The sequence below is a fragment of the Ischnura elegans genome, chromosome X, assembly GCF_921293095.1.
Source record: "Ischnura elegans chromosome X, ioIscEleg1.1, whole genome shotgun sequence".
Classification (NCBI taxonomy): domain Eukaryota; kingdom Metazoa; phylum Arthropoda; class Insecta; order Odonata; family Coenagrionidae; genus Ischnura; species Ischnura elegans.
In genome coordinates this window covers 93,356,830-93,383,508 of record NC_060259.1, presented here as the reverse complement: position 1 = coordinate 93,383,508, position 26,679 = coordinate 93,356,830, and the positions used below count along the sequence as shown (strand labels likewise).

General features: G+C 39.4%; 1 protein-coding gene across 1 annotated transcript in view; it reads right to left on the bottom strand.

Annotated features, from left to right (window-relative positions):
- LOC124170798 (serine-protein kinase ATM) overlaps positions 1 to 26,679 on the bottom strand; it is a 182,773-nt gene that overhangs the window by 54,877 nt on the left and 101,217 nt on the right. Inside the window, exons 26-32 of the mRNA XM_046549763.1 lie at positions 19,582 to 19,828; positions 11,350 to 11,600; positions 10,835 to 10,988; positions 10,471 to 10,561; positions 9,698 to 9,736; positions 7,367 to 7,477; positions 3,617 to 3,698 (exon numbers count right to left, since the gene is read on the bottom strand). Coding sequence (XP_046405719.1) covers positions 3,617 to 3,698; positions 7,367 to 7,477; positions 9,698 to 9,736; positions 10,471 to 10,561; positions 10,835 to 10,988; positions 11,350 to 11,600; positions 19,582 to 19,828 — 975 coding nt within the window. The remainder of the gene's footprint in view (positions 1 to 3,616; positions 3,699 to 7,366; positions 7,478 to 9,697; positions 9,737 to 10,470; positions 10,562 to 10,834; positions 10,989 to 11,349; positions 11,601 to 19,581; positions 19,829 to 26,679) is intronic.

Genomic DNA, 26,679 nt, shown 5'->3' with positions numbered 1-26,679 from the left:
ATAATAGTTTCAAATATACTTGGCGAATTATTTCCTGGGAAAAATGAGTTTTTATGTAAGTTTGCAGGAAAAAGTAACAATTTAATAAATTTACAGACATATAAAGTAAATTTTTTTTCATAAGTTTAAATGAACAAATGCCAGCCACCATAGGCCTCAAAACCTCTCCTTTACCCACATATGCCCTCTAGATGTAGCGACCAGAGCACCACCCATTTCAGATAGGGGACCCTCTGTATGCATGGTGAAGGTCAAGTAGGCGAGCAAAGGAGCTTGCACTGCGTGTAGAGAGAGGTGGTCTGCAAGGATCCTACAGTCCAGCCGGCGAGAGTTGTCCGATGGCACTTTAAAAGGAGGGGCCGAGAACCCTGCGCCAGCATGGTTTGCAACCAATCGCTGCCCACCAAATGTACCTCACACCCTTGCCTAGTTATACAACATTTTCATACGCGCATGAAGCACTGAAACAAGCCTGAACCACCAAAACAAGCCCTTTCTGCGAATCGCCAAAACAAAGGATTCTTCCTTTGGGTCCTTCACGCTCGTCGTCCCCTCTGGCTCCTTTCTTCACGGAACCCTTTTGTTTACATGTGATGTGGGCGATTCCCTTTCTTACCTGGCAACCTTGCCCCCAACCCCTTCTAACTGTCAACGGACAACTCTTGGCGGCCGGACTGTAAGTGCTGCTATGTACATGTGGATCAAAATGAGTATCAAGTGGGCTGAACTCCAACCGTTGAAATCTCTATACTCTGCCCTAAAAATGCCTACTTGCAAGCAATTTATCGTCTTTAAAAAGTTTTCCTCAAAAAAGCTTAGAAAATTACTGAAGATAACTGGCCTTGGTGGCTGAGGGGTAAAGTTTTCACCCACTAAATGTAAGGTTGCAGGTTCAAGACCTGCCAGGGTAGGTGGATGCTACGCAGGGCATGGGTGTTTGTGTTGCGCATTGTTCATGAAGGTACCCCTATTTTTAAAGACTGCCATGGGCTGTTTACGGGGAATTTGGAAATAAATAAATAAGAAAAAACTTTAAATGGTTAAGTAGCACCAAGAACTGAACCAATTACTCAATGTGGATGAAAATGTAGGGTTACCAAACAAATAGAACACAAAGAAATGGGTGACGACATGAATTTTCATGTAGGTGAAACAAGTAATTATATCAAAACATTCAATCGATAATGAAATTTTTCACCATTTATCACTACAAGGGCTGTTTTTTTTTCAACCTCTGATTGCGCAACAAAAACACGAGGGATGGAACGATCCAGGATTTTATTCTGGATCCAGATTGGATCCTTGATTTCAGGAGTCAAGATATTTTCGAATCCAAATACAGAGGTTAAGCCGCGTTAAAGCGAGTATGTGCTATTGCAAGACGCACATCAATAGGAGAAATAGCTTGAGCACAGTCAATTGACCCTATGATTTGCATGTAAAAAAATCTGTTTTTACGAGGCCCTTTTGGTGTTGGCACTGGCCATAACGAGAGTTTCCATCACCGGAAAACCTTCACCTAGAGTCCCTAATCTCTGTCATTGCTGGCAATCTGCTAGAAATGAAGTTCACACGGAGTGCTCAGTCTCAAATTAATGCGGTAAACTGTCGTTCGATAAATAAGTAATTCATTTCAGGGAAAATACTGTGGCATTAACGTTCGCAAATTTTCTATCTTCTTTTGTTCCTCAGGTGGCAGAAAGCAGTCGACTGCACACCCGCATGGGAGGATGAAAATTGCCAAGTTTTATCCAAATCCGTGTCGGTGGGAGTCATGCCTAGATGAACTGACATTGAATGACCCAAGGGATTGAACAACAATCTGGGGAATCTCAGCGCAGTAAGCTTATGACCGTGACGTAGATTAAACAAAACCACCCACGGCCCTCCATCAGCCCATGGCTTTGATGTTTCTTTTTCCTTTCTGAGACCACACAGACCATAAATCATTGGCTTCAAAGTAAAATATCAAGTTATATGGGAACAATGGAAACGTGCTTCACCCCTAACCCGTCTTACCAACTTACCTTTTACCATCTACCAGCTTCAATTCTCCCAGTTTCTGAAGGCCAAATGCCAGGTGAGGCATCTACTGAGCACGAGGATATCTCAACAGCTTTCAGCAATTGTGTGACATGCACAAGGTTAAAAAAGAATGAGACCTAACGCGAAGCATATCTGACAGCATTTAAGTTTTTTAGCTCTGATTGATTGACACAAAGCTTATCAGTCAGAACAAGGCTACTGATATTCAGCAGAGTCCAAACAGCACAATTTCGGATGAAACAAGTGTAGCATGAGCAGATTCAAACAATACAAGATGGACTGGAAACTTTAGGCAGCGCGAACTGTGTAAATAATGTAGCTCGCTCGCCTTTGCTTTGAAGGCAACGATGTCACATGCAAGATCTGACGTGTCCATCCCTTGCTCTCTCACTCTAAGCCTTGTTGCTTGAAAGATGGAGGGAGCGCGCTCCTTCCCCTCGACCACTCCTTCACCGCTCTTCACTTATAAGCATTTCCGATTTCTTCTATCCACCATTTAGTCCAACAATGTACACACTCGTTTGAGTTTTTTAAGGTTTCACCACCAGTATAATTTTTAGTTGTAATAATCCTTTTAATAATTTCTGAAGATGATTTTTTGAAAAATCTGGCCCTTAGCATAATAGAAATTACTTGGCAAACAGATGTTGCATATTAAACACCTATGGACCTTAAAAGCTACTTGCTTCTCTAAGTTTGACATACAATTACTATACGCAGTATGAATGCCGTGGGATTCCCACTTGTGACAGCAAGTGTAACATGCCCTCTAAAGCAAAAAACTCCATGAGATCTTTTCCGTGTTCACCTCTGAGGCGACGGTGCGATACTTACGAGCAAGATTGGCAAACAGGAGCATTGTAAAAATACGTCGCTGAGGGAGAAACTTCTCTGCCTAAACTCCCCTTGTTTTTAACCTAGGGTTTCAGATGACTGACTCACGCTGAAAACCAAGGCCACTCAGTTCCTCTTTGGACTTGCGATCGGGAGTGTAGAGGGATGGATGGGGGGAGGTAAGAAATTCGATGCACCCATCATTTTTGGATGCAATTTCTAGGTAAAAAGGTGCATCTCTTACACGAGTCTATAGCATAGTTTTTTCTTTCCTCCTTCCGCGCAAATATTTATTTCTGTCCATGGCACATCTATTTCTAGTGCTAAAACTAAAAAATCTTTTTTCTATACCAACGTTACATTGCATCATTTCAAAAACAATGAAGAATGAAACCTGAAAACTAAATAAGGCCAACGTATTGCGGTATAATTTTCAAGAATTTAGAAATGTAAACCAATATTGCAAAATTAAAAATCTACATGATATTTATAAAATAATGAGCCAAACACGACATATTTCCAGCATGATTCCAGTTTACCATGTTTGTTGTAGTTTAATAAAACCAAATACATAGTAAGCTAACCCAGCCAGCTCAACCACCCAGCTTCCCTTCATTTTTTATTAGGTTTACAGATTATGTCTTTCTATGCTGGATCCCATACGTTTGCTGCTCATTCAAGGTGTGGCCTGATATAAGCACATAAACTAATGGGGCACCTCCCCAATGACACTTACCTCTCGGAGAATTTGAAGGACTTCGTCAACATGAGGCGTGTTGGCTCGGATGTGATGGGTTAGCGTAATGGGATCATTTCCCCTGGAATAGAAACAGAAACGGTCATTATGCTCCACACCAACAAAAATATCAATTTCAAAAGTTGCATCATGCATCATCATCACACTGGAATCAGTTCTTTGGTTACTTTTTGGTATTCCTTTTCAATTTCTTATACTTTGCATACCATTTCCTGATGATGACCCTTGCCATCAAAATCTGAGTAATGTGACTACATCATTTCTAGCAATATTCCAAAGTTTCACTGCTAATTAAATTGAAATCCCTCATATTTTAAAGGATTTGAGTACGATCCCTTTTGCATTACCCCACATTTAGTAATTTTCCAGTTTCATATTACATATAGCTCCTTGAAACTTGCAAAAAGGGGTTTCTCAGTCGTTTCATAAGCTGTGCAGGTTTCCCATTGGATCAATGAGTATACAATGTAATGAATATTTTTTAACGTGCACTTAACTCCTGATTTTTCATCCAAAAGATACATAAACAAACATAACAATGTTGAAACTGAGTTTAGAACAAATTAAAGTCCACCAGTATGGAAAAAATTGTACAATAAACGTTTCCAGCAAGTTTCAATTTAATACTAAGAACAAACAGTCTGCAGGCAATTGGATTAGAAATATAAATTCGGTGGAGGCAAGTTACTAGCCGAAATTCAAGGAAATCGTTTTTATAACTATTGTTATGAATAAAATCAACTAACTATCATCACCACTAAATATGGCGACCTTTTCTGCTTCTGGATATACTTTCAGGCTTGTGGAATGAGCAAATTCAAAAAATTGTCAAAAATTCTTCCTCACCATCTACTTGAGGTCTTGTTTTATCGAGATTGCACTGTACTGCAGCTGTTTGAGCTGTCCAAAGCTGTCCAAGGCTGTCAAAGTTCTCTCTGCAGTTGCTTACGTATTTTTAACTATTCCATAATTTTCCTGTGTCTCGTCAATATTATTCTTGTAGGGCAATAATTTAAGTCTATATCGATTGGCAGTTTTATGCAGCAATTTTTCTTGAAAAAGCACATGTTAACCTTAAGACTTACGAAATAAAATGCAATGTTGGAATTCTATTGAAATACCAATAAATATACATGTCGTGACTGGTAAATACTATGAATCAATAAATGACGATGGAAGTTTGGTGGGGCGATTTAGTTAAACCACGAGTAATGACACTGCAGGTGGCAATGCACTTACGTCACAATGGCAATTGCAGATGAAGATAAGATAAAGTCTTCATAAAAGCGGATCGGTATTCTGCTGCCATACCCATTCTTCTGTGCCAAAACATATCCTCGAATACACCACAGAATATTTGAATCCACGCCTTGTTGCCCTTCATCCAGTTATTACCTCTTAATACTTGAAGAAATTTTAAGCCAGGTTTGCCCTGTACCAGTCCTTTGCACAACCTCTCCTATTTTAAAATCAAGTATAAAGGAAGTACCTACCTTATGATACACCTTCTTCCCCATTTCAAACCCAATTACACCGTTTCAAGCCTTGTGCATCCTCGCTTTACAATGCAATAATCCTGGTGTTTCTGCACCCGATTTTGTTTTTTTTTATGAAGGTTGCAGAAGACATTGAAGGAGGGTCAAACTCGTACACAGATAATCAGTAGTTTACTATAGCAACTGTTAAATGGGCTCAAGCACTTCAAAACTGATGCCTCATTCAGAAAATATGCCGATTCAACATACTATGGAATTTGCTTAACCATTAGTTAGCTCTGAAATGCTACCAAATCTGGAATGAATTAATATCATAAACCAAAGGTTCCCATTTTGTCAGCAATGATAAAATTGAAACGTAGGCAGCCACGTCATCATTAAACCAGAGGAAAACCCAAATACCGTATAAGCGCGTGTAAGAGGCGCACCTTTTTTCCCAGAAATTGCAACCAAAAATGGGGGTGCGCCTCTTACACTAATTTCTTATCTTCCCCCCCTACCCTTCACCGGTCGCAAGTCCAAGGGGAACTGAGTGGCCTTGGTTTGCAGCGTGAGTATGCCATCAAAAACCCTGGGTTAAAAACAAGCGGCAGGGAGGGGAGTTTCTCCCTTAGTGACGTATTTTTAAAATGCTCCTGTTTGCTTTTCTTGTAAGCATCGCGTCGTCACGTCGGTACCCCAGAGGTGAACATGGAAGTTCGCGCGGGGTTTTTTGCTCCGAAGGGCACACTAAATTTACTGCCACGAGTGGGCATCCCGCAGCATTTATACTGCATATAGAAATCGCTTATCAAACGTAGAGAAACACCTAGTTTTGAAGGACATAAGTACCTGGTTAATAGTCAACATCTGTCTTGCCGAGTAATTTCCATTACGCTGAAGACCTGATTTTCCAAAAATCATCTTCAGACGATAATATGAGGATTATTGCAACTAAAAATTATGATGGTGTTAAAACTTGCGCTTTAAAAAATTCGAACGAGTGTGTTCATTGCTGGACTAAATGGTGGACAGAAGAAATCGGAAATGCTTATAAGTGAAGAGCCATGAATGAGAGGTCGAGAGGAAGGAGCGCGCTCCCTCCCCTCCGTATTTCAAGCAACGAGGCTATGAGCGAAGGAGCAATGGACGAACACGCCCGATCTTGCATGTGACGTCATTGCCTTCAAAGCGAAGGGGCGAAGGCGCAGCAATATGATATACACAGTTTGCGTTGCCTGAAGTTTCCAGTCCGTTTCGCCTTGTTTGAATGCGCTTATGCTACGCTTGTTTCTTCCAAAATTGTGCTTTTTGGACTATTTTGAATATTAGTAGCCTTGTTGTAACTATAAATCTTTGTGTCAAACAATTAGAGCTTAAAAAACTTAAATTCTGTCAGATATGCGTCGTGTTAGATCTCTTTATTTTTTTGAACCTCGTGCGTGTCATGCAATTATTGAAAGCTATCGAGAAATCTTCAGGCTCAGTAGATGACTCACATAGCATTTGGCCTCCAGAAACTGGGAGATCGATCAAGGTCAGTTGGTGAGACGGGGTAGGGATGAAACACGTTTCCATTGTTCCCTTGATATTTTCCTATTTTCCTGTGGGGTCTCGGAAAAGAAAAAAAAACGGCAGAGGCATTGGCTGATGGAGGGCCGAGTGTGGCTCCATTAAATCTAGGACGTAGTTATTATCCTACGGCGCTGAGATTGCCCCGATTGTGGTCCAAGCTCTTGGGAAGGTTCATGCTATGTGCCTGTCGTGTTTTGCCTTAAAATTTTCCACGGCTGAAATTCTATTGCAATACTCCTGCGAGAGCATTTTAACAAAATTGTTCATGAATAGGACAAGCATCGTAGAGTAACGGCGTATGCGAAAAGAGGATCGGAACTCTTTCTACTCTCTCTTATGCCGCTATTACCGCCGCAGTTATCAAAATTTCCTCCTTCAATTAGTATTGAAAGAGTAAAGTTCGATAACTGCCGAAATTCCAGGTGTACGTCTGCAACACCGCGTGATAGCATAAAAAAATGCCGCAAAATTTTTTTCTTCATAGCTTCGATGCTCAAAATAGGGGTGCGCCTCTTACACACGCTTATACGGTAACCGAATAAATAGATGCTATACTTTGGACTAATGAGGGGAAAACACTAGGAAGCACCTTTGTGTTCAACAATATTTCGCAACATGTAATACAACCCTTCCTTTATTAAGAAGAGTAGAATTCAAAATTAATTTAAAATTGGCTCACTTAGAGACATGTCCAATCCAATGATGACAGTACTGTATAGCCGAATAGAAGGCTGAACAGTGCAAGGCAGCAACCGCACAGTGCAGGTAATCAATGGCATCAATGTCAAACCTAAATAATAGAGAATAATGAAAGGATTTAGAATACCGCAGCCATATAAAATTGATGAAAATAGCAATTATTGATGGAAACCAGTCCAAGACCATGTCCACCTGTCAATGTAATGTTAAAATCCAACCAAGAATGCAGGTGAAGCTTTGAAGTTGGAATAGGGATCTTTGAGTACAAAGTAAATCATGACAGAGAAAGACCTAATAGTGCCATACTGATGATGGATTTCTTCAAGAACAAATAACATATGTATTTCACCTTGCCCAGGACTAAAACCATCACTGAATTATCCACAGGTAGGTTCCAGGAGTACTACTAATACTGAGTAACCCTTCCTCACAATTTGCCAGAAGAATATTGCTTCCATTGATGACATCAACTGACACAAATTAATCAAATCTATCTATCAAAGCATGCAAAACGCAGAAAATTCTGAGCTTATGCAACTTATCCTTGTTTAAGCTGACCATGGCTCTATTTTCCTTCAGCTAACATGACTCAACTACAATTACTCGAGGATTCACACAACATGTAACTCAAAAAATAGTGCATCGCCATACCTCAATTTTATTTTTACCACAATTCCAGAATTACCAGAATTTTATTTTTATGAAAAAATATTCAGATAAGAGTTACCAATTTCAAAAATTAATACAGTTTGGATGGAAAAATAAAAAAAGTCAATCAAATCTGTAACTAGTAAGATAAATCAAAAATAATTAAACAAAAAGGAAATTTGTGTGATAATATTGCTGTCTACCATTACATTGCCAGAAATTAATAATGTAGGCAACATCTGACAATTGCACTGAAATAAAAGCGAAGTTTTTCATCATCTTTAATATTTCTCTAGTTCTTCCTGCTGTTCTTTCAGGGCTTAATCCTCCACTTTTAACTTATCTAGCTCATCTTCTTCTAGCCTCTCTCTTTTTCTCTATGTGACCTCATCCTCACCATTTCTGTTTCAGTCTCTTCCCTCTTCAGAAGCACATCTCTGTACTAGGCACTTGCTGCATGTGCATATCTGATCAACTCCCAATAAATTTCCACAGATGCTTCACCTACTGCATGAAACATTCCCTCCCACAATAATCTTAGAGCTAACTGTCTTCATGAAGGTTCTCAACTAATATGTCTTAGTTAACAGAGAACCCACTCTCAATAAAGGCTTAGTTGTGAGAGAACAGCAAGATAATTTTAACAGCCTTTACATCCTTCAAGTCCTCGCATTTGTTGATTTGGCTTGCATAGAATTAGTCCAGTCTATCCGTACCCCTACTAAGGCCTGTGAGATGTAACTTATCCACCTCGGATACAAACCCTTTGAACTGGAAAATAGCAGTCTGCCAGCAGAGTGGCCTTTTGGCTTGCAGATACGAGAGCCCTAAAACAAGTATCCATGTTTGTTTTTAACTGAAAAGGTTATAGGAAATTTTTTGCTAGGATCCAGACATGATGCTGCTTTGGTAAATTTGTACTTTATTGGGCTTCTCTCAACAATTTTCTATACCATGGAGACTTCATCATTTACAACAATTTTGTTGGTAGCCTGGCTATGCTTTGTTTAGCACATCTGACTTCACCAACTCTCCATGCACCACTTGGAAATGATCCTCAATGTCACCATCAAGATGAAATGAGAAAATTGGCTTCAGCATCAGATATGCTTTGAGAAATGGCTCAAAAGATGACACATTTATTACAAAGCAATTAAGCTTCGTCAGCTGAAGATTTGAAGAAGGGTTAAATCAGACAACATTCAGAAGTCACACTCAGGCCTCAATTTTTGAAAAGTGGTTATCTTCCTGGGGAAAAATACCCATTTGGCTACATTGCAGAGGAATGGCGCTTGGTTGGATGAAATGTCCACTCGTCATATGATTCTACAATGTTTCAACTATAATATGACACCAATTACGTCTTTGTAGATCGAAGTTGATTTCCATTGGAAATCCAGCACTGCAAAATCCTCCGGCAGAAACCAAAGGAATGAGTTTGCACACATATGGGCAAATGATAAAGAAAAGAAATAGCAGACAAAGAACCTGGCATTCATAAACACATTCTTCAATCACAAAATGAAAATGGAGAGCCCACCGTTTGCTACCTTGCAAATTTATAAGAAATTTTTCCTTCATTACTGGCCAAATTACACATACAAGTGTTCCAATTTAAATACAGAGCAAGAAGTTACCTTTAGTATGCAATATCTATACTTGCCTTAAGCTGCCTTTGATTAGCTTTTTACACCGATCCATCCTTCATTCCGCAATGCAGATGTTCCATTTACAGAGTGCATGAAAAAAATATATAAAAATAGCATGAAATGGTAGCCTCACATAACCATGCTAACTACACAAATGCCCAATACAGATATACTTAAAACCTCATCAATAAAAATGCATAGTTCACTGGTGCTACTTCCATGTAACATGAAAGAAATAAAATTGTTTAATGAGCCCAATAGACCATGAATGATACGGGCCCTTCCGCAAGGGTACTTTAGATAGCTAAATATGAATTGTGATATCTTAGGCCCCAGCCGTGAACCATGGATCCACAGCCTAAAAGTACTGCTTACTATCCTCTGATCACAGTTGCCACAGTTACATTACAAGTGCCAATAAATCTACTTCTCCGTGAAGAAAGCCTTAAATTTTTCATTTGGATGCCATTTTATATCAACATAATGTCACTAAAAAGTCACAGGGGGGTTGTGAATAATATGAAAATTACCTAAGTCAAAATGTATTTTTTGTGGCACTATTTTCACCCCAAAATACATAATGCATCAAATAATATCATATTGACTCAAAGTTTTTCTTTTACTAAGATCTCATTACTGAACTAATTGTCCTCTTTTAGAGGAATACAAACATGGTAAACCTAAAGGCATCACTATTACCCAAATATTCTTCCATAAATGGTCTTCACAGGTTTATGCCAGCCACTAAGTCGTCCAGGCTAAAGAGGAAAGCTATGCAATTAATTACCTTATTTTCATCTCAATTCCGTAGTGTTGAAGATTCAAATAATTGACAGCGTCCAGCATTGTTACTACTGCTGCCTTATTCCTTATCACGTCTGTGAAAAACACAATTTAAGCTTGTAAGCCAAAATATGGAAACAAAAGCTATCAATATAATAATAAGAGTAAGTGGGGGAGCAATGTAAAGGCATGTCAACTTTCAAATAGGAATAGGTAACGACAAAAACTGTTTTTCTACCTTACTGTCAAAACATGCATGTACAACAGATAGCATTTATTTCAACTGGGATATTACAAAACACATTGCAGAGGTAGAGAGGTGAGGAATACAATCATGCAAAGTTAACTCGAATACTGGAGGTACTTACCCACTGGAGGTTCATTACTTCTTTTTGAGAAGGTTTGGTAGCAAACCTTGAAAAACCGCCTCAGCTCTTTGAAAAGGGTATTCTGGCATGAGATTTCCCCAAACTTGAGGAAGAGTTCGAGCACAAAGGGAAGGATCTCCTCACAAAAGTCAACCTGACAAAGAAGAAGATCTTCAGATTTTCTGACAAATGACACATCAACTTGGGGTAACCCATCATAAACAGTAATATGTACACCAGTTAAGGAATCACAGTGAGAGATACCTACGTAATATCTTCACCCTGTATAACCAAAAACAAACAATGCACCTTACCTCAAGACTGCAAATATCAATTAGTTTCTCCACAATATCTCCTAAGAATCTTCAGATTTTCTAACAAAGAACACATCAACTAGGGGTAACCCATCAAAGACAGCCATCAAAAACAGTAATACACCAATAAAGCAATCACAGTGAGAGATACCTGCATGATATCTTCACACTGTTTAACCAAAAACAAACAATGCACCTTACCTCAAGACGGCAAATATCAACTAGTTTCTCCAAGTATGAAGAAGTAGACCTGAAACATCCCAGAAGGGCTGTGGTCAATGCTCTGATCCACTTCCCATGGTCACAGTCCCCAGAGGGGATCCACAAATCATGAGAACGATGAAATGCCGGCTCAGAGAACTCCAAAGGTGACGGAGAGAGGCCAATGTTGTAAGACTTTTCCATTATAGTGTAGTCAGTGGCTAGTCTTAGTTGACTGGGCCATTCATCACCTGAAAGTTATACATAGTTAGTAAACTAAGCTCTGAGATTATGACCTTTGCCAAAGAATACACTATAAAAATTTAAAAACAATGAAAACATGCAAAACCATTATCCTATTCATGCTTGGTGTTCTATTTCCATAAAGCCTGTAATGATGGTACCTACAAATTAAAAATCTACATCAATGGATAAAATTACCCAGTTACATTTGCTGGATTTGAAAACATTGCAGAGCTACACTGAATTATATTATCAAGGAATTCAAATCCTAATGTAACCAGCAGTATTAGGGTGATTACAAAATCACAATGTACAGTGGAAGACAGGTATAGAAGGAAGGGTATATGTATTACGAGAATCACAAAATAGCGAGTGATAGTCTTTGCATTGCGAAACAGCCCATGTTTTACATGTAACATATATTGGATATAGCAAGGCCAAAAAGTTCTTTCCACGGTATATGCTCTGTATTGTGACTGATATCTCTCTAGTGATTGGCAGTGTACTGTGAAAAAGCCTATGACTAACTGACAAAATAAGATTAAAGCCAGGTCAAGAACTTTGCCCGGCTGTCTACTGGGTATTGCGATGAATATCTCTTTCAAGTGGTGCATTTACCTAGAAAGTCATTAGGGTCACTAATTTCACCAGTGACGGCAGAAAGAATAACTCTGATAAGAGGTGCATGAGGTATATTTTGTCAGCTAATAAACGTCGAAGCATCACTGCTATAATCCTCGTAACCATGCCAATTAAATTGCTATGCACAACCCAACAGAATGATTTGCCAGCTTGAGGGCACCAGTCTATGAAACATCCATAACATTAAAGTTAACGCAGCTTAGTGTGGGGAGAAGACTCAATCTTTGAACAAAGCTGTCTGTCATCGCTCAGGGACATTGTCCAGAGCTTGCCGAGGCCACACGCCGGGGCTATATCTTAATTGCTTCCAAATGTCGCAGATGGTGCAATGGTGCTGTGTGCTTACAGGACCGCATCCAGCTACAACTACCTCTCATTCAACTTTGTGCAAAGCAATAGTTTGGAGCAGTTTTGGAATTGAGTTTTGGCAGTTGCTCAGTGAGTTAATGCCCAACCAATCCCATGTTCGTGATCACATAAATACATAATTCATTTATTTCCATAGGGTGGTTTCCTATTTTTTTTATTGCCTACATCAAAAGATTATTGCTCCTGGTGTACGTATTTCACACTTTTAGATTTTTAAATGACCATATCTATTTTTCGTGATTAAATGAAAAGTGAAAATTTTCAAGCGCACGAAAATGCGACGGCTAAGTATGAATGCTGGGAAAAGCCCGTGTGACATCATTCTGGTTCCCACTGCCACCATGTGAGGTGACCTTGGGGCAAGGATATGTGCACCGCTGCGATGCAGGCTGCTAGCAGGTAGCAGAGTACCCTGCTAGCACGTAGCGCTTGGCTTAAATAAGGATTATTAATACCTCATCAAATGAAGAAAACTTTCCAACCATAGGCAATTTTAATAGGTGATTATTAAGAGATATTTCCCTGAGCTCTGTGCCACATGCATGCATTGGTAATCTCAGGCGATGTAAACTCCTGACTACTCGCATAGCATCTGGGTCCCTGTGATGTCATGTGGAGTGGCATCGCATGGGTGCCAATCTGGCCTTTTTCAAATAAGGTTAAAATTGACCATTAACATTCGCCTAACTGGGATTTCTAAAACCAAATAATTTGTATGTATACGTATTATGAATACACTAATGTTGGGTAACGAATTGCAATCAATGCCTTTCATTTTCTTTGATAAAGGAAACTACCCTGTTCAAGATCAATGGGCAACTGCCCTTTTTAGTTCACTGTATACAAAAATGGAAATATAAAAAGTACATCGTGTCATTTTATTTTATATTGATAATTCAAGGGACTACTCCAGAGTCATTACAATACAAAATAAATTGTACCATGAAATCTTTTCAAAATTGGTTACATGATAATCTGTTGGCCATAAATGTCCAAAAATCTGTGTGCCTAAATTTTAGCAAAGAACAGTGTACATCAGTACAACTTAACGATGTTGACCTCTTATTTGCAGACAATGTAAAATTCCTTGGTGTTGTATTCGAGCCATCCTTAAAATGGTCCTCACACATCAATTCAATAATACCCAAGCTAAGTAAATCTCTGTATTAGCTTAGATATCTTCGCCTTAGCGTAAGCTTTAATATTCTGAAGATGATATATTTTTCTAACTTCCAATCCATACTGGCATATGGCCTCATTTTATGGGGCAGTTCCTGCCACAGTGCAAAAATTTTTAAATTGCAAAAGCAGGCCATAAGGACTCTCTTCAACCTATCTTATAGAGAGTCCTGTAGACCTTATTTTAGTAAGGCCAGTATAATGCCCCTACCCTCCTTGTATATTTTTGAACTCATTCTGTTTGTTAAAAATAACATGAATTTATATGAGTTAAACTGCAACATTCACCAGCATCATACCAGGTCAAACCTAGATATCCACACCAAAACTAGATCTACCACACTAAATACTGAGGGTCCATACCACAAAGGAGCAAAACTCCACAATTCACTCCCACAAAATATAAAAAAAATCAACAATTTTTTTAAATTCAAAACTGAGCTAAAAAAATTTTTAATACAAAAACCTTTATATTCTACTGATGAATTTTATGCTGTATGTAAAGAAAAACTTAAATGAGTTATGTTGTATGTAAGGAAAACTTAAATGTAAATTAATGTATTAAATATTGTCCTGATGTATCTTTAATTGTCATTTGCATACACACTGTGTTCTATTGCCATTGTTTGTTTGTGTTTTATCCTTTATGTAATGTAACTTGACGAAGCTATGCAATTGTATTGCCTTCAGCGAATAAATTATTATTATTATTATTATTATTATTATAAATTTAAACTAAATTAATAGTCAATATTGTAACCGATGCCGCTTGGCACGGTTCATGGGCGTCTAAATCGGCGTTTACGAGGTAGGGAAGGCTTATGTAATTTTGTGTGAATGTGTGCGTGTGCATGTGAAGTGAAGCGTGAATGACCCAGGTGCCGTGTTTTTCCACCCCCCCCTCCCACGATTCTTCCGCCTAGTTCAAGAGTGGAAATTTCCTATGTGACTGGCAGCAAGTTTACCCCCCCTCGAGAGAAGAAAACCTGCCATCCCAAGTCTCCTCTCCTTACCCCAACCCCCAGAAAGTGGCCCCCGGGGCTATAAAAGCTGAGTACAGGAGGCGAAAAGGAGACTACATATTTGGCATGGAGATGCAGCCGGAGGCTCTGGCGGTCTGAGGCATTCCCGTAAACCTGTGGACGAGAGCGAGAGAGAGATGCAGCGAGACGTGGAAGTCGACTTTGAATTTAATTACGGCAGTAGCAAGGAAAGAGGAGACGAGAGGGAGATTTCCAGCACGCAAAATAGAGAAATGTCACTCCACGATGCCCAGTGAAGAGATTCTCTCATCCCACAGTTAGAGGAGACGCAGCAACATTGACCGGAGCCAGCCAAGCAAGCCATCTCCATCCCCAACTCAGAGAGAGCGATAAGTACTCTTGTCACCCTATATCCCCCCCCTGAATTCTGAAGATACCCGAAGAGCCCCATTTCCCCCCACTATTCAAGGCAAGAAGAACTGTGAAGCATTCCCGTGCAATTTTTTTTATATATTTTTTTTAATGCCCTCCCCTTTTTCCCCGCGTGTGTGTGAACGGTTAATTATAGTAATTAGGACAAAATGTGATAATTTGATATTGGCGTTTGTCATTATTCAACTATTCAGTTTTCTTTCATTTACGCCAACATTTGTTAAAAACAGTGTCTTTTCTTTTATTGTTTGATAATTGTTGTCACTTTGTATTTAACTCGCAAGTAGCAGTAGTTTTATTTTTTTATGCAAAAGAATAATCCATTTATGTGTTTTGTTGTTCATTTCAAAGTTAAATTGTGTATTAAAAGTTTTGTTGAAATTGTAACTTTTCGCGTGAGCCTTCGTTATTTCGTGCACGCCAGCCTCCATTCAGCAATTGAAACCCACCCCACACCCACTTCCCTTTTTTGTTTCCCCCACCTCCCCTTACTCCCGAACCACGACCCACTCGTCTTGAGTGAACCCTCCAACGAATCCTCCCCCACCCCCAAAACCTGACGAGACGGGTTACAATATTAAGAATTATTTTCATACTCGTTAAGGTATGTCAACAGTAAATAAATATCTGTGGATATACATCTCTCTTAAAGGCTGATAATGCATTTTAAGCATGAAAAACAGGTGGTAACACATTATAATTTTGTCTAAGCCTACTTTCAGGAGAATGAAATATATAATTTTGCCGAGAAGCCTGTTCAGCTAAATCACTTGGATACCTGAGTGAGTATTGCAGTGTTCGTGGACTAAATAAATTACATACTTCAGTACTATTGATTAAATAAAGTTTTGTTTTCTAAGTAAATATGTTATCATGAAAAGAAGAGAAGCGTTAAGAGAAATAACTGAAGGAAGATTTAAAAATAGCACTAAATTTGAGTAATTGTGATCATAAAAGCTCATTGGTGTAATTATAAATTGTATTCACCTAAACAAGTGAAGTATATTTGCTATTGTGACCGTTCCTGTATAAGAGAATTTGTGTTATGAGTGAAAATCAATTAAAGATTAGATGAAATGCACAAAAAAGACTTGAAACGCCAAGAACTGTGTTCCCATGTTCCTGAGGCATAGGCATGTGACTCTGTTGAAACTGAAACATCATAGTCGATGCAACAAAAGATGTGTTGATGCGTAATTCTTGAGTCCAACACCAGCTATTTCCACCATTGAATCTTTACTTTACGTACTCTCTGAAGAATCCTCAAATATTATCAATAAGTGGGTTAACTAATAAGTGTTTTGAACTAAACATAACACTAGATGAAAATGGAATAAACGTAGTGGCACATGGACAGAAAATGCACAAAAGCATGGAACATCCCAATATACCAGGAAAATTGAGCCATAATTGAACCCATCCTTATCCTCCAACATACCAAGTTGCTTTTATGATGTGATTTTCCACCAATGTCAAGTAAAATTGGTGCACAAAACTGCCAATTGATATTGACAAACCATTGCACTCTGTGGTGCCCCTGTGCAAGTCACTTGGAGATGATTTAAGGGCTCGCCAATAGAGGGATGTGGAGCGCCACTTAAGGGGTGCGTAGAGGACAGTAAGTTCCCGGCGAGAGGACTGTCAATACGTGTAGTGAGTGCGTGCCGCCTTGGTACTTATCTACTGTATCCCATTGCGCCTTGTATCGTTTTTTTTCAGAGTCACAATAAACCCCTGTGAAATTACATTGGTGTTAGGTGTCTAGTCATTACATATGTAATTACTTGTGTGTCGAGTCCAACACACTCCAAAAATAATGTCAACTGGTTCTTACAGAAAATTATGGAGTGCTATACAAATATGTAATCCACATGCATCAATTCAAGCACTCCTTTAATTTTCGACTGTAAGCTGAAGTAAGCAAGGAGGCACAGAGCAGAATGGACGAGAAATAATTTCAATTAGGAATACGCAGATTGAAAGTCACACAGAGATAGCCACGGTATTTGAAAAAATAATACATTTTTAATAATTAATAATAAATAATAAAAATTTTTCATCATCACTATAGGAAAGGTTTTTTGAGAATAAACCAAGACTGAGAAATATACCCAACATGCATCGCAAAGCACATGGAACACTTGGATGTCCCTGTAAAGACGCAACCCGTACACCGCCTCCAAGCAACGAAACCCGCTGCAGTGAAAGTCAAGGTTTTTCCAGTCCCAACAATTTTGTTGAATGGAGGTTTTACTGTATTTATTTCATACTCAGACGTACTTGTAATTCATTTTAATGTAGGTTTTGAACCCTTGGCTACTACATATGTATTGCATGAAAAATCTATTCCAAGAGGTACAGCAGAATTAAAAAGGACTGAGCCAGCATGGATTTTACTCTGGCCTCTATCCTCGTGGCTTGAGTCACAGACCCTGACAGTCAGGTTGAGAAGTCGAACTCAGACCCTGAGTCTGTAGAGCAAATTACTCTCCGCAGTGTCAAAAGAGATGAAGCCCCCAACCAAGTATGAAGCCTGAGAGAGAGCCTAATTCATGATTCTGAGGTTGACGGCTTTCCAGGATTATGCAGGGTACTATGCTACAACAGAGTTTTTATTTTCCACATCCATTTATGAGAAGTCACATTTTTTAGGCTAACTAAAACCCATATTCCAAACTCATTTAAAGATTTCAGTTGATGGAAAGGAATGATAAATTTTGACAAACAAGTCATCCCATTCAGCCTTTCTCTCATTTGTTTAAAAGAAGGAAATATGAAAAAGGTGCCCACATCTCATGAGTTAATGATGCCATTATAGTTTCAATTCTTGCTCCAATTGAAAGTCTCACTGAGGGGAGGGATCACTCGAAAGCAACCACAAACCATGTGAGACAAAGATGGAGGAGTGGTTGAAACAAGGTGACAGGAGTTCCTGATGCCACTAACTTCAAATGAAAATGGGTAGAGGGGGATAGGTTTTTTTGCAGAGAATACCTCAAGTAGTAGCCAATGGAAAAAAAAACAAAAAATTCATCTCTTCCTCCTTCAAACTCTTTCACAACGACAATATTAACCCTTTCAAGAGGGTGGAGTTCTCTCCTTAGAATGACTGCTATACTGAGCCCAATGAGACTCTTCTGTCCCCTCTGTACGGAGCATTTTTGCAGGACCTTCGTTAAGAAGGGTCTCGCTGATAATCACGCACTCTCAGCGCCAACCTTTTTCGACTCTTCCCAGTGGGGAGTCCACATTATCATGCACTCCGAGGGTAGTTGGGCTCCGTACTTTCGTGGTTTATAACCCTACCAGCAGCATTGGTTTGCAGTCAATCATGCTTTGTTTATATGAATTAGCCAAATGGATATTTGTTGCTTGCACGTAAATTGCAGACTTTAAGTCGAATTCCTCATTTTATACTGAGAATCGTAAAATTTTGATCAAAGCTCTACCATCAGTACTAACGCATTTAATGCAGCAACAATATCCATGTTGATTTTCATACTGAAATCAAGATATAAGTTAATATTTATCGTAGAATTTTGTTTAAAAATGTAATCACTGCTCAAAAGACAAAGAATTCAATTCTTAGTTTATATTTTTTGAGAAAGGAACATATATTTATTTTGAAAATTGACTGAATGAACAATTGAATGACCGCGGTTCATTACCACAAAGAGGGTAATGTAAGATGAGGGGTCCGGGTACCTGCTCCTGGATTTCTAGGGTACAGCCTAAGTCCCCCTTTGTTGGGTCCCAAAACTAAGACTTCACGAACTTGTGACCATCATAAAAGGGGGAGAGTAAGGAAACGTACATTTTCTGCATTCGTTCTCCTGCGTAGAAAAATCTCCTATGAAAATTTGCGGCTTTTGTCTCCCAGGTCAAGAAACGTCCTACCGCATATTTTCGTCTTTAGTAGCACAAGGATTAAATAATGGTACCTGGGTTCATCCTTACATTTAACTTCCATGCAATCATAAAAATTGCTGTGAGCGTAAGGAACCTAAATACTGCACAAAATAAGGGCAAACTGAGCCAAGGAACTATATGTACTTCCAACACCCAAGTCCCAGTCTGCTGTCAAGACATATTAGTCAAAAATAGAAGAATTGGTTTAAGTGAAATATGGGCCATCTGCCTAACATGGATACTTTATAAAGCACATGCTAGACACACCTCAATAATGTAATTGAAGTGCTTAAAAACATACATACATACATACTTAACACATATTGACAACAGCACAAACTGTAAAAAAATTAAGGCTACATTTTATCAGTTTTAGCCATGAGTTATTACCCAGGCATAAGGCTCGACAAGATTTTTATGAAGGAAGAGAAGAATTATAGAGCAATAAATTCTCATAACATTAAAGGGTGCTTACGCATGGTGGTATCTGCCTCTTTGGAGTTGTTAATTTCATAAAGCGCTCTGCTTGTAGCCATCACCACTTCTGGATTCAAGTCAAGCAAATATTTGGGTAAGAGATCAAGGCATATAAATGTGAGCCTGTGCAATGGGTTCTTTGGGTTTGAACTTAATGACGATGTAGCTCTCTGCGGCACAAGGATTCCGATTCTGATGTCACCAGCTCCCAGCTCAGCCAGACACTTGGACGCTTCAATTCTGAGCTGTAAAAGAGAATAAATATGTCAATTAAATGCAAGATACAACAAACCCTTTTAAAGCCTAGTCCCACATTATACTAAATTAAGCTTTTGTATAATACTTTGCAGGCAACTCCTATTGCAAAAACCATCACTTTGATATACATATTTCAAACAACTGCTGAGCATAATTGATAAGATACACGACAAGAAGTTTCAGTACGCATTTATTTTTACTTAAAATCAAATGCTTTTACAAGCACATTCAACTCATTTATGTGAATCATCATTCATACCAGAGTAAAACAATGTAAAATTGCTAAACTTCACAAATTAGTTCTTATGTCCAGAATTCCTGAAACCTCAATTTTTTTCATTTTTCGCATTATGCATTTTGTTCCAGCATATATGTACCTAGATGTTGCCGGCCTCTGTGGCGGCAAGGATAAGCCCTAAAAATAAGCCCTTGCTTACTATACTAAAAGTTATGAGTTCGAGTCCTGCCTGGATAGGTTGCCCCTTCCAGTACATGGTTGTGTTCGTTTGTTGTTGTTTGTTAAAACTCCCGATGTAAAGGCCTCATTGTGCCGTTTTCAGGTGTAGTTGTGATAAATAAATAAAAATATTGATTCTGCAAGCATCTATTTCTCACCAAACAGAGTCCGGTCAACAAGATTCATAGCGAAAAATTGGACATTCCTTGGGTTGGCGGATGAGGTCCTAGAGTCTTTCTCTACAGATCCCCTTTCCTATGGACATAGCGGGGCATGATCCGAGGAAATTTGAATGGATAGAGGGGAAGGTGAATTTTTAGTGAATTAAAAATGCAATTTCACCATGCACATCTGCCAATTTGGATGGACTATTTCGTCATAAAAATTTGATTTTGTCACAAAAAATATTTTGGTCATACAAAATTCATTTTCATCACAAAAAATTATTTTTATCACAAAACCAATAACTTAACCAACAAAGATGCGTTTAAGGATTTCAGGTACATATATTTATAATAGCAAAATAGTACATATAGAAGTCAAAGCAAATCCACAAGGAATAAAAATATTTTTAAGAGACAGAATAAATGCTTTTTTGTGAGGCCCCCTCCCATCGTTCTCTCTTTCCACCCTCTTCCGCTGGACACTCGCAAAGTGCTGATGCAGATTCTCGCACTGCTTATTAGGTAGGAGAAGGGGAAGAGCATGCTTGGAAGAGATCAGCACGGAAGGAAGCACGACTGGGAGTGGAGACGAGAGCCTTAGTTGGGATGTTGTACCGAATGGTCGAATAACCGAGAGTAGCTGACACTAGTGCTGTCATATCAATTGGTTCCCTGATGACTCCTCAATGGACCCTGTTTCTGTGGGGCATTACAACTGGTGTCAGGAAGTGGGATTAGTTGCAATCATTGTAGCATTTGTAGATTTTGATTTTGAGGGGGTGGTCACATACACGGTCATCAAACAAGGTACGTGAAATGTTGGGTCGCATGAGTAGATGGTCAAGAGGTAGACCTGCAAGATGTGGTAAATAAATAGAGCAACTGCCTCCAAGAGATGTCTGCGGAGAACAAGAAGTTACGAGTGGGTTCGGCGAACACCGGTGGTGGTGACCGGAGGGGATCGGAGAAAAAATTTTTTCGTTCATCTCTTCCATTGGAAATTCTGAAGGAATTAAAAGTTACTTTTTGAGTGTTAAGCTCGCAACGTCATTGAAATAATACACTGATTGTACTGCGGCACTGCGATAAAAACGATTTGAATTAAAACTGGTAATATAAGAAAAGATATGAACTTGATATTATTTCACAAAAAATGTAATGCAGATATTATGCTGATGTCACTTAAGTAACACAAAAGCAAGCTGCAAGAAACTGAGACTAATATAACATGCATGGGTAATATATGAAACGAAATGAAAAAGCATACTCATCTAATGGACCCTAAGGCCAACTTAACTTACAAGTATGAATTTATTGATTTAACATTCTCAATAATGACTGCGAAACATGAAAAAGAATACAGAATTTTTTAAATTAAATTAACTAAAAGTGCAGTATCAGCTTTCCACATATGTCATCGCTAACAGCTCATTATCTGCCTCTAAAAGCATCATTGCAAGAAACACCCCCTTTTGCAAGGGTTTTGTCGGGGAGTAGGTTATAAATGAGTTCCATTTCGTCTGCGTTATATCACACGGGGAATACTTCTAAAGATATTCCGCTAGGATCAGAGTCCTTTCTTCCACGGCTTCAGGTTTACACTGCAGGCATCACCAGCAATCATAAAAGGAGATAATGGTTTCGTGCTATAAATTTGCATAACCAACCTCCCGAGCACATGAAATTCTTGATTCTCAATCTATTACTGAAAAACTCTGCTTTAGCCTTAAGCATAGCCCCTTTTTCAGTAATTTCTACAGGTTGAAGCAGGCAAAACTACCCAAACAAAGCTCCTTCTCTTCATGATCTGCATTCCTCAAGTGATTTTGTTTTTTTTAATAGTGAAGAACAAATCAGAAGATGAATTAATTATGCCACTCTCGTACTGCTCTATTATTTTCATTTTCTTGCTTTAGCGTTTAATGGCCATCTGTTTAGCGTGATGCCATCTGTCAAATGCTCTCTACGCACTCCAATCACAGATGCGCGGGTATGCTGCCGACTGCTTTCTGCCGCAAACAGGAACAAAAGAAGATCCAGCATTCGGGAATGTTAATGCCACAATATTTCACCAAAATGAACTACGTACTTAGTTATTGAAAGACAGTTTACTACAAGAATTTGAGACTGAGCACTGCATTTTAACTTCATTTCTAACAGATCGCCAGCAATTACAGAGATTAGGGACTCTTGGTGAAGGTTTCCCGGCAATGGAAACTCTCGCTATGATGAGTGCCAACACCAAAAGGGCCTTGTAAAAACAAGTTTTTTTACATGCTAATCATAGGGTCAATTGAAGGTGCACCTGCTATCTCTCCTGATGGCAGGGATCTTGCAATACACAAAGGAATAACTAAGGATGTTGAGAGTTTGCTGTGTCCTTTAAAGAGGTTTACTGGGATTTGTAAAAAAATTCTGTTCATTTTCAAAAATTAATTTTGTGTTGAACCTCATAAAAGGAAATTGAGGAAGTTGATACTTTCAAAAGCAGAGAGGTTCCTGAAATTAGAGATGGAACATAAGGCTGAGGTGTGTAGTGAACATTTAATGTTCACTCAAAATTTACTTTTTCAGAGTACGATCAAAAGAAGTTGTAAGTTGCTGTCCCCAGTTGCTCCACAGGTGAAACAAAGATTTGAAATGTTGTCAAATTTATAACAAATCCATGCAACTGAATCAGAGTATGTGACTATGTAATTAAATCAGAGTAAAATAATCATTTTAATTTTTCATTCCTTTATGATTTTCTATGTAAACAAACCCTGACTCCAGCATTTACTCAGTAATAAACTTACGATCACAAAATGCAGAGAATCTCAGCCGCTGGATGCAATAACATAGAAGTAGGTATGTTGTGTTCATGGTGATCAATGAATCAAAGGACTAAATATGCTAATCTAAGGTGTCCTATTTCTACTGTTCATGGCCTGAATTGCAATATCTATACGCGATCATGTGTCATTATGGTGAAATTTTAAGCCCAAAGAATTAATGGCAATTAACATGATCTTAATACATATAATGTTTCCTCGTACATTCATTCACTAATGGTTTGAATTTTCAATGCCTGAAAGTCTGCTCACCATTTATGGATAAATGCATTAAGGATAATTTTCTCTTAATCGCACATTTGGTACCTTTTCAGTAGGCCGCTGTGATGCCTTTTGGCATAGAGGAACTCGCACTTTGGGCAATAGGAACGAAACCCTTGGGTCGGGTTCGCAGGATACACTAGGAGCAGGGACTATAAGCGATCAGCTTTTTTCCTCTGCCACCAGAAGGGGAAGGACGGGAAGGAACAAGGAAAGGAGGCGCCGCCGCGATGGGAGCCCGACGACGCCTCCAGGGGTAGGACGGGGAAGAAGGGGAGGGGACGAGGAATCCTGCACCGTCACAAAGGCGGGCAGGTCCTACTACTAACGAAACCAAGCTTACGCAATTAATATGCTACCAATTTCAGTAGATTTTCCTATGAGGAAGAAAAATCTATCGATCAAATCGGTAGATTCGCACTTTGGGCAGTGTGAAGTCAATAACTGTTCAGCATTTTGCCTGCTCTTCCTTCCTTGCACAGCAATTTGTTTCTTACTCCAGCTGCATTGCATGCCCAGCTAGATCAGTTCATCACAATCATGAGTTGAGTGTCGTCAACATTGAGTTACATTCAGCAAGATAACCACCCTCCTCGATGCCTTGCATATGTTTATCAACTTACGAACAGGGTCTTGGAACTCATCTTGTTCATATCTCGTAGGTCTCGAGGAAGGCATGTTCGTATATCGAGCACTTATTGTATTCAGGAAGATGTCAACCCTTAATTGCATCATCTAGCATTCTTCTTTTGAGAAAATGAAATGAATGTTCGTACGTAGGTTTCCGCGGTGATTACTTGAGTTCAGCATTCTTTCGGGCTGCATCCGCGTCCGTTGTCGAAGAACCACAACAGTTTCGCCAGCTCTCCTGCCAGCGTCCTCAGGTGAAGGATGAAGTGAAGCTTTTAGTCCTCTCTTATATAGGCAATTTTTTGGCGCCAATTCGGTGGATTTCTTTCGACCAATCAGGGAACGTCCTCGTATTTGCGTCGAATATACCTTTTCCACGTGCTGTGCAAAGGATAGCCATCCTCCCTGTTAAAGTTCGCTGGTCTTTTGACTATCTCAATGGCCTCTCTTATTATTCTCGGGAAGTACTTGTCTTCTCTCGCAATTATTTTGGCGTCGTCAAATAAAATTGAATGTCCGGATTCACTCCAGGCGTGCTCCGCGATGGCAGAGGCTTTGAACTGTTTGTTTTTGGTCGATCTTCGGTGTTCACTCATATGGGTGTTCAGCGCTCTGCATGTTTCACCAATGTACCATTTACCGCAAGAGCATGGCACTTGGTACACGCCTTCGGAGAGTAGTGGTGAAATTCTGTCCTTGGGCCCGGGTAGGATGTCAGCTATCTTAGTGACGCAGTTGAACCTGGTCACTACATCATGCTTCCTCAATACTCTCGCGATTTTCTCAGACGTCCCTGCGATGAAGGGGATGGTGACATAAGCCTTCGGATCCGGCCTGGTGGCATCTTCCGGGTCAGGCGTCGCGGGCACTTGTCCTCTGTTTTCTTCCTTCTCGGCCCTTTTCAGGACCATGTTGGCGCTGTATCCATTTATAAGTAAGGATGATGTCAGGTGCTTCTTCTCGCTGGCAATTGAGTCTGAGTCGCAAATTTTATATGCTCGGTTAACAAGAGTAGCCACTAGTGAGCTCTTCTGGCTGGGATGGTGATGTGATGCGGCATTTAGATAGCGGTCGGTGTGTGTAGGCTTTCTGTATACACTGTGTCCAAGAAGGGCGATAACAATTAAAATAGGCGAATGTGATGCGGGAAGAAAACTCCACAGGGGCACGCCTACCTTCTGCTCAGGAAATATCAAGGGAAAAATAGAATTTTTTCTACTGTTAACAACATTTAAGCATTCAAATAGTTGTGCATAAGGTAAATTTTGAGTCAAAAAACAAACTTTTCTTGCATGTTTTACCCGATTTGTTCTAATCTTCTAATGTTCTAATCCTTGTGTCGGGCTTCCAATGCCTCTTCGGAAAGCTGCCCAATAGGAAGAATGTCATATTTCACAATTCCCGCTCCATGTATTAAAACTTTGTGAATAGTTCCCTCTCTATTTGCCGAGACGACACTATGTAAATCTTGACTAGTCACTTTCGTTGTATCCATAACTGAGCAACTACTCTGTGAACGTCCTTCGGCAATTCGACAAGAAATACTGAAGGGAAACTGACTTGGCTAGAAATGAGCGAGCCAATCGCATAGACGGCTTATTTTGGGAAAATTCAATTTCTAGATTGGAAATATTTGCACCTGCTCAAAGTAAAAGAACAAATCTGGGTACACAAATGGGCAGCCGCCGAGTGAAAAGGGCTAGGAAAGCGCGCGAACCGTTAGGTTTATTACCATCCGCACGCAGCCTCCCCGCGAAGACCCAAGGATAAAATCGTCAGAAAAGGGTAGATACCATAAAGGCACCGCAAATAATAAGAAGTTGAGTGCAATGCAACATAAATGTAAACCAGCAGCAGAGACCATAATAATTTATAATTTTAATATTGAAGAAATATTAGCTAATAATTTCACTGTCAAAAACTTGAATCAAAAAGACATTAAAAAAATATCAGGTAATCAGTTCCATCGACAGCCGAACTATCATCATTCTTACATGGGTAGCAAAAAACAAATTGCGGACTACAACTAGGAATCATTTTAAAAATTTTGCTTAACTTCAAACTGCTTCTCGCCACAATGGAAAGTAAAATCTTTTTCGATGGATGCGGAGTACACTTATTGAAGTCACAACGAAACGGAGGCGGGTGCAAGGAGGCTTTGGTTCCCAGGAACAAGTAGGTAACTATATCCTCTTTTAAAGCGCTTCTGACGTTGAACAGATCAATCCAGTGTTATAGTGGATGTTCACTCGACACTCTCTCTAGGACAACTGATGGATGTGGTACGCAAAAACAACCGAAAAACCCTAACTAAGAATTCCAATTGTCGGAACAAGTGGCGGTAAGGGTCGGCAAAAAGAGACAAAAAAGCGTAAAAATCATAACATGGGATAGCTACCGATGAATTAGGGGAAGTAGAAAAGAGTCATTACTGGTAAGGTTGTAAAACCAGCATTGTCGGGCCAGTAAGTACGGAGGGTCGCAAATCCTCAACC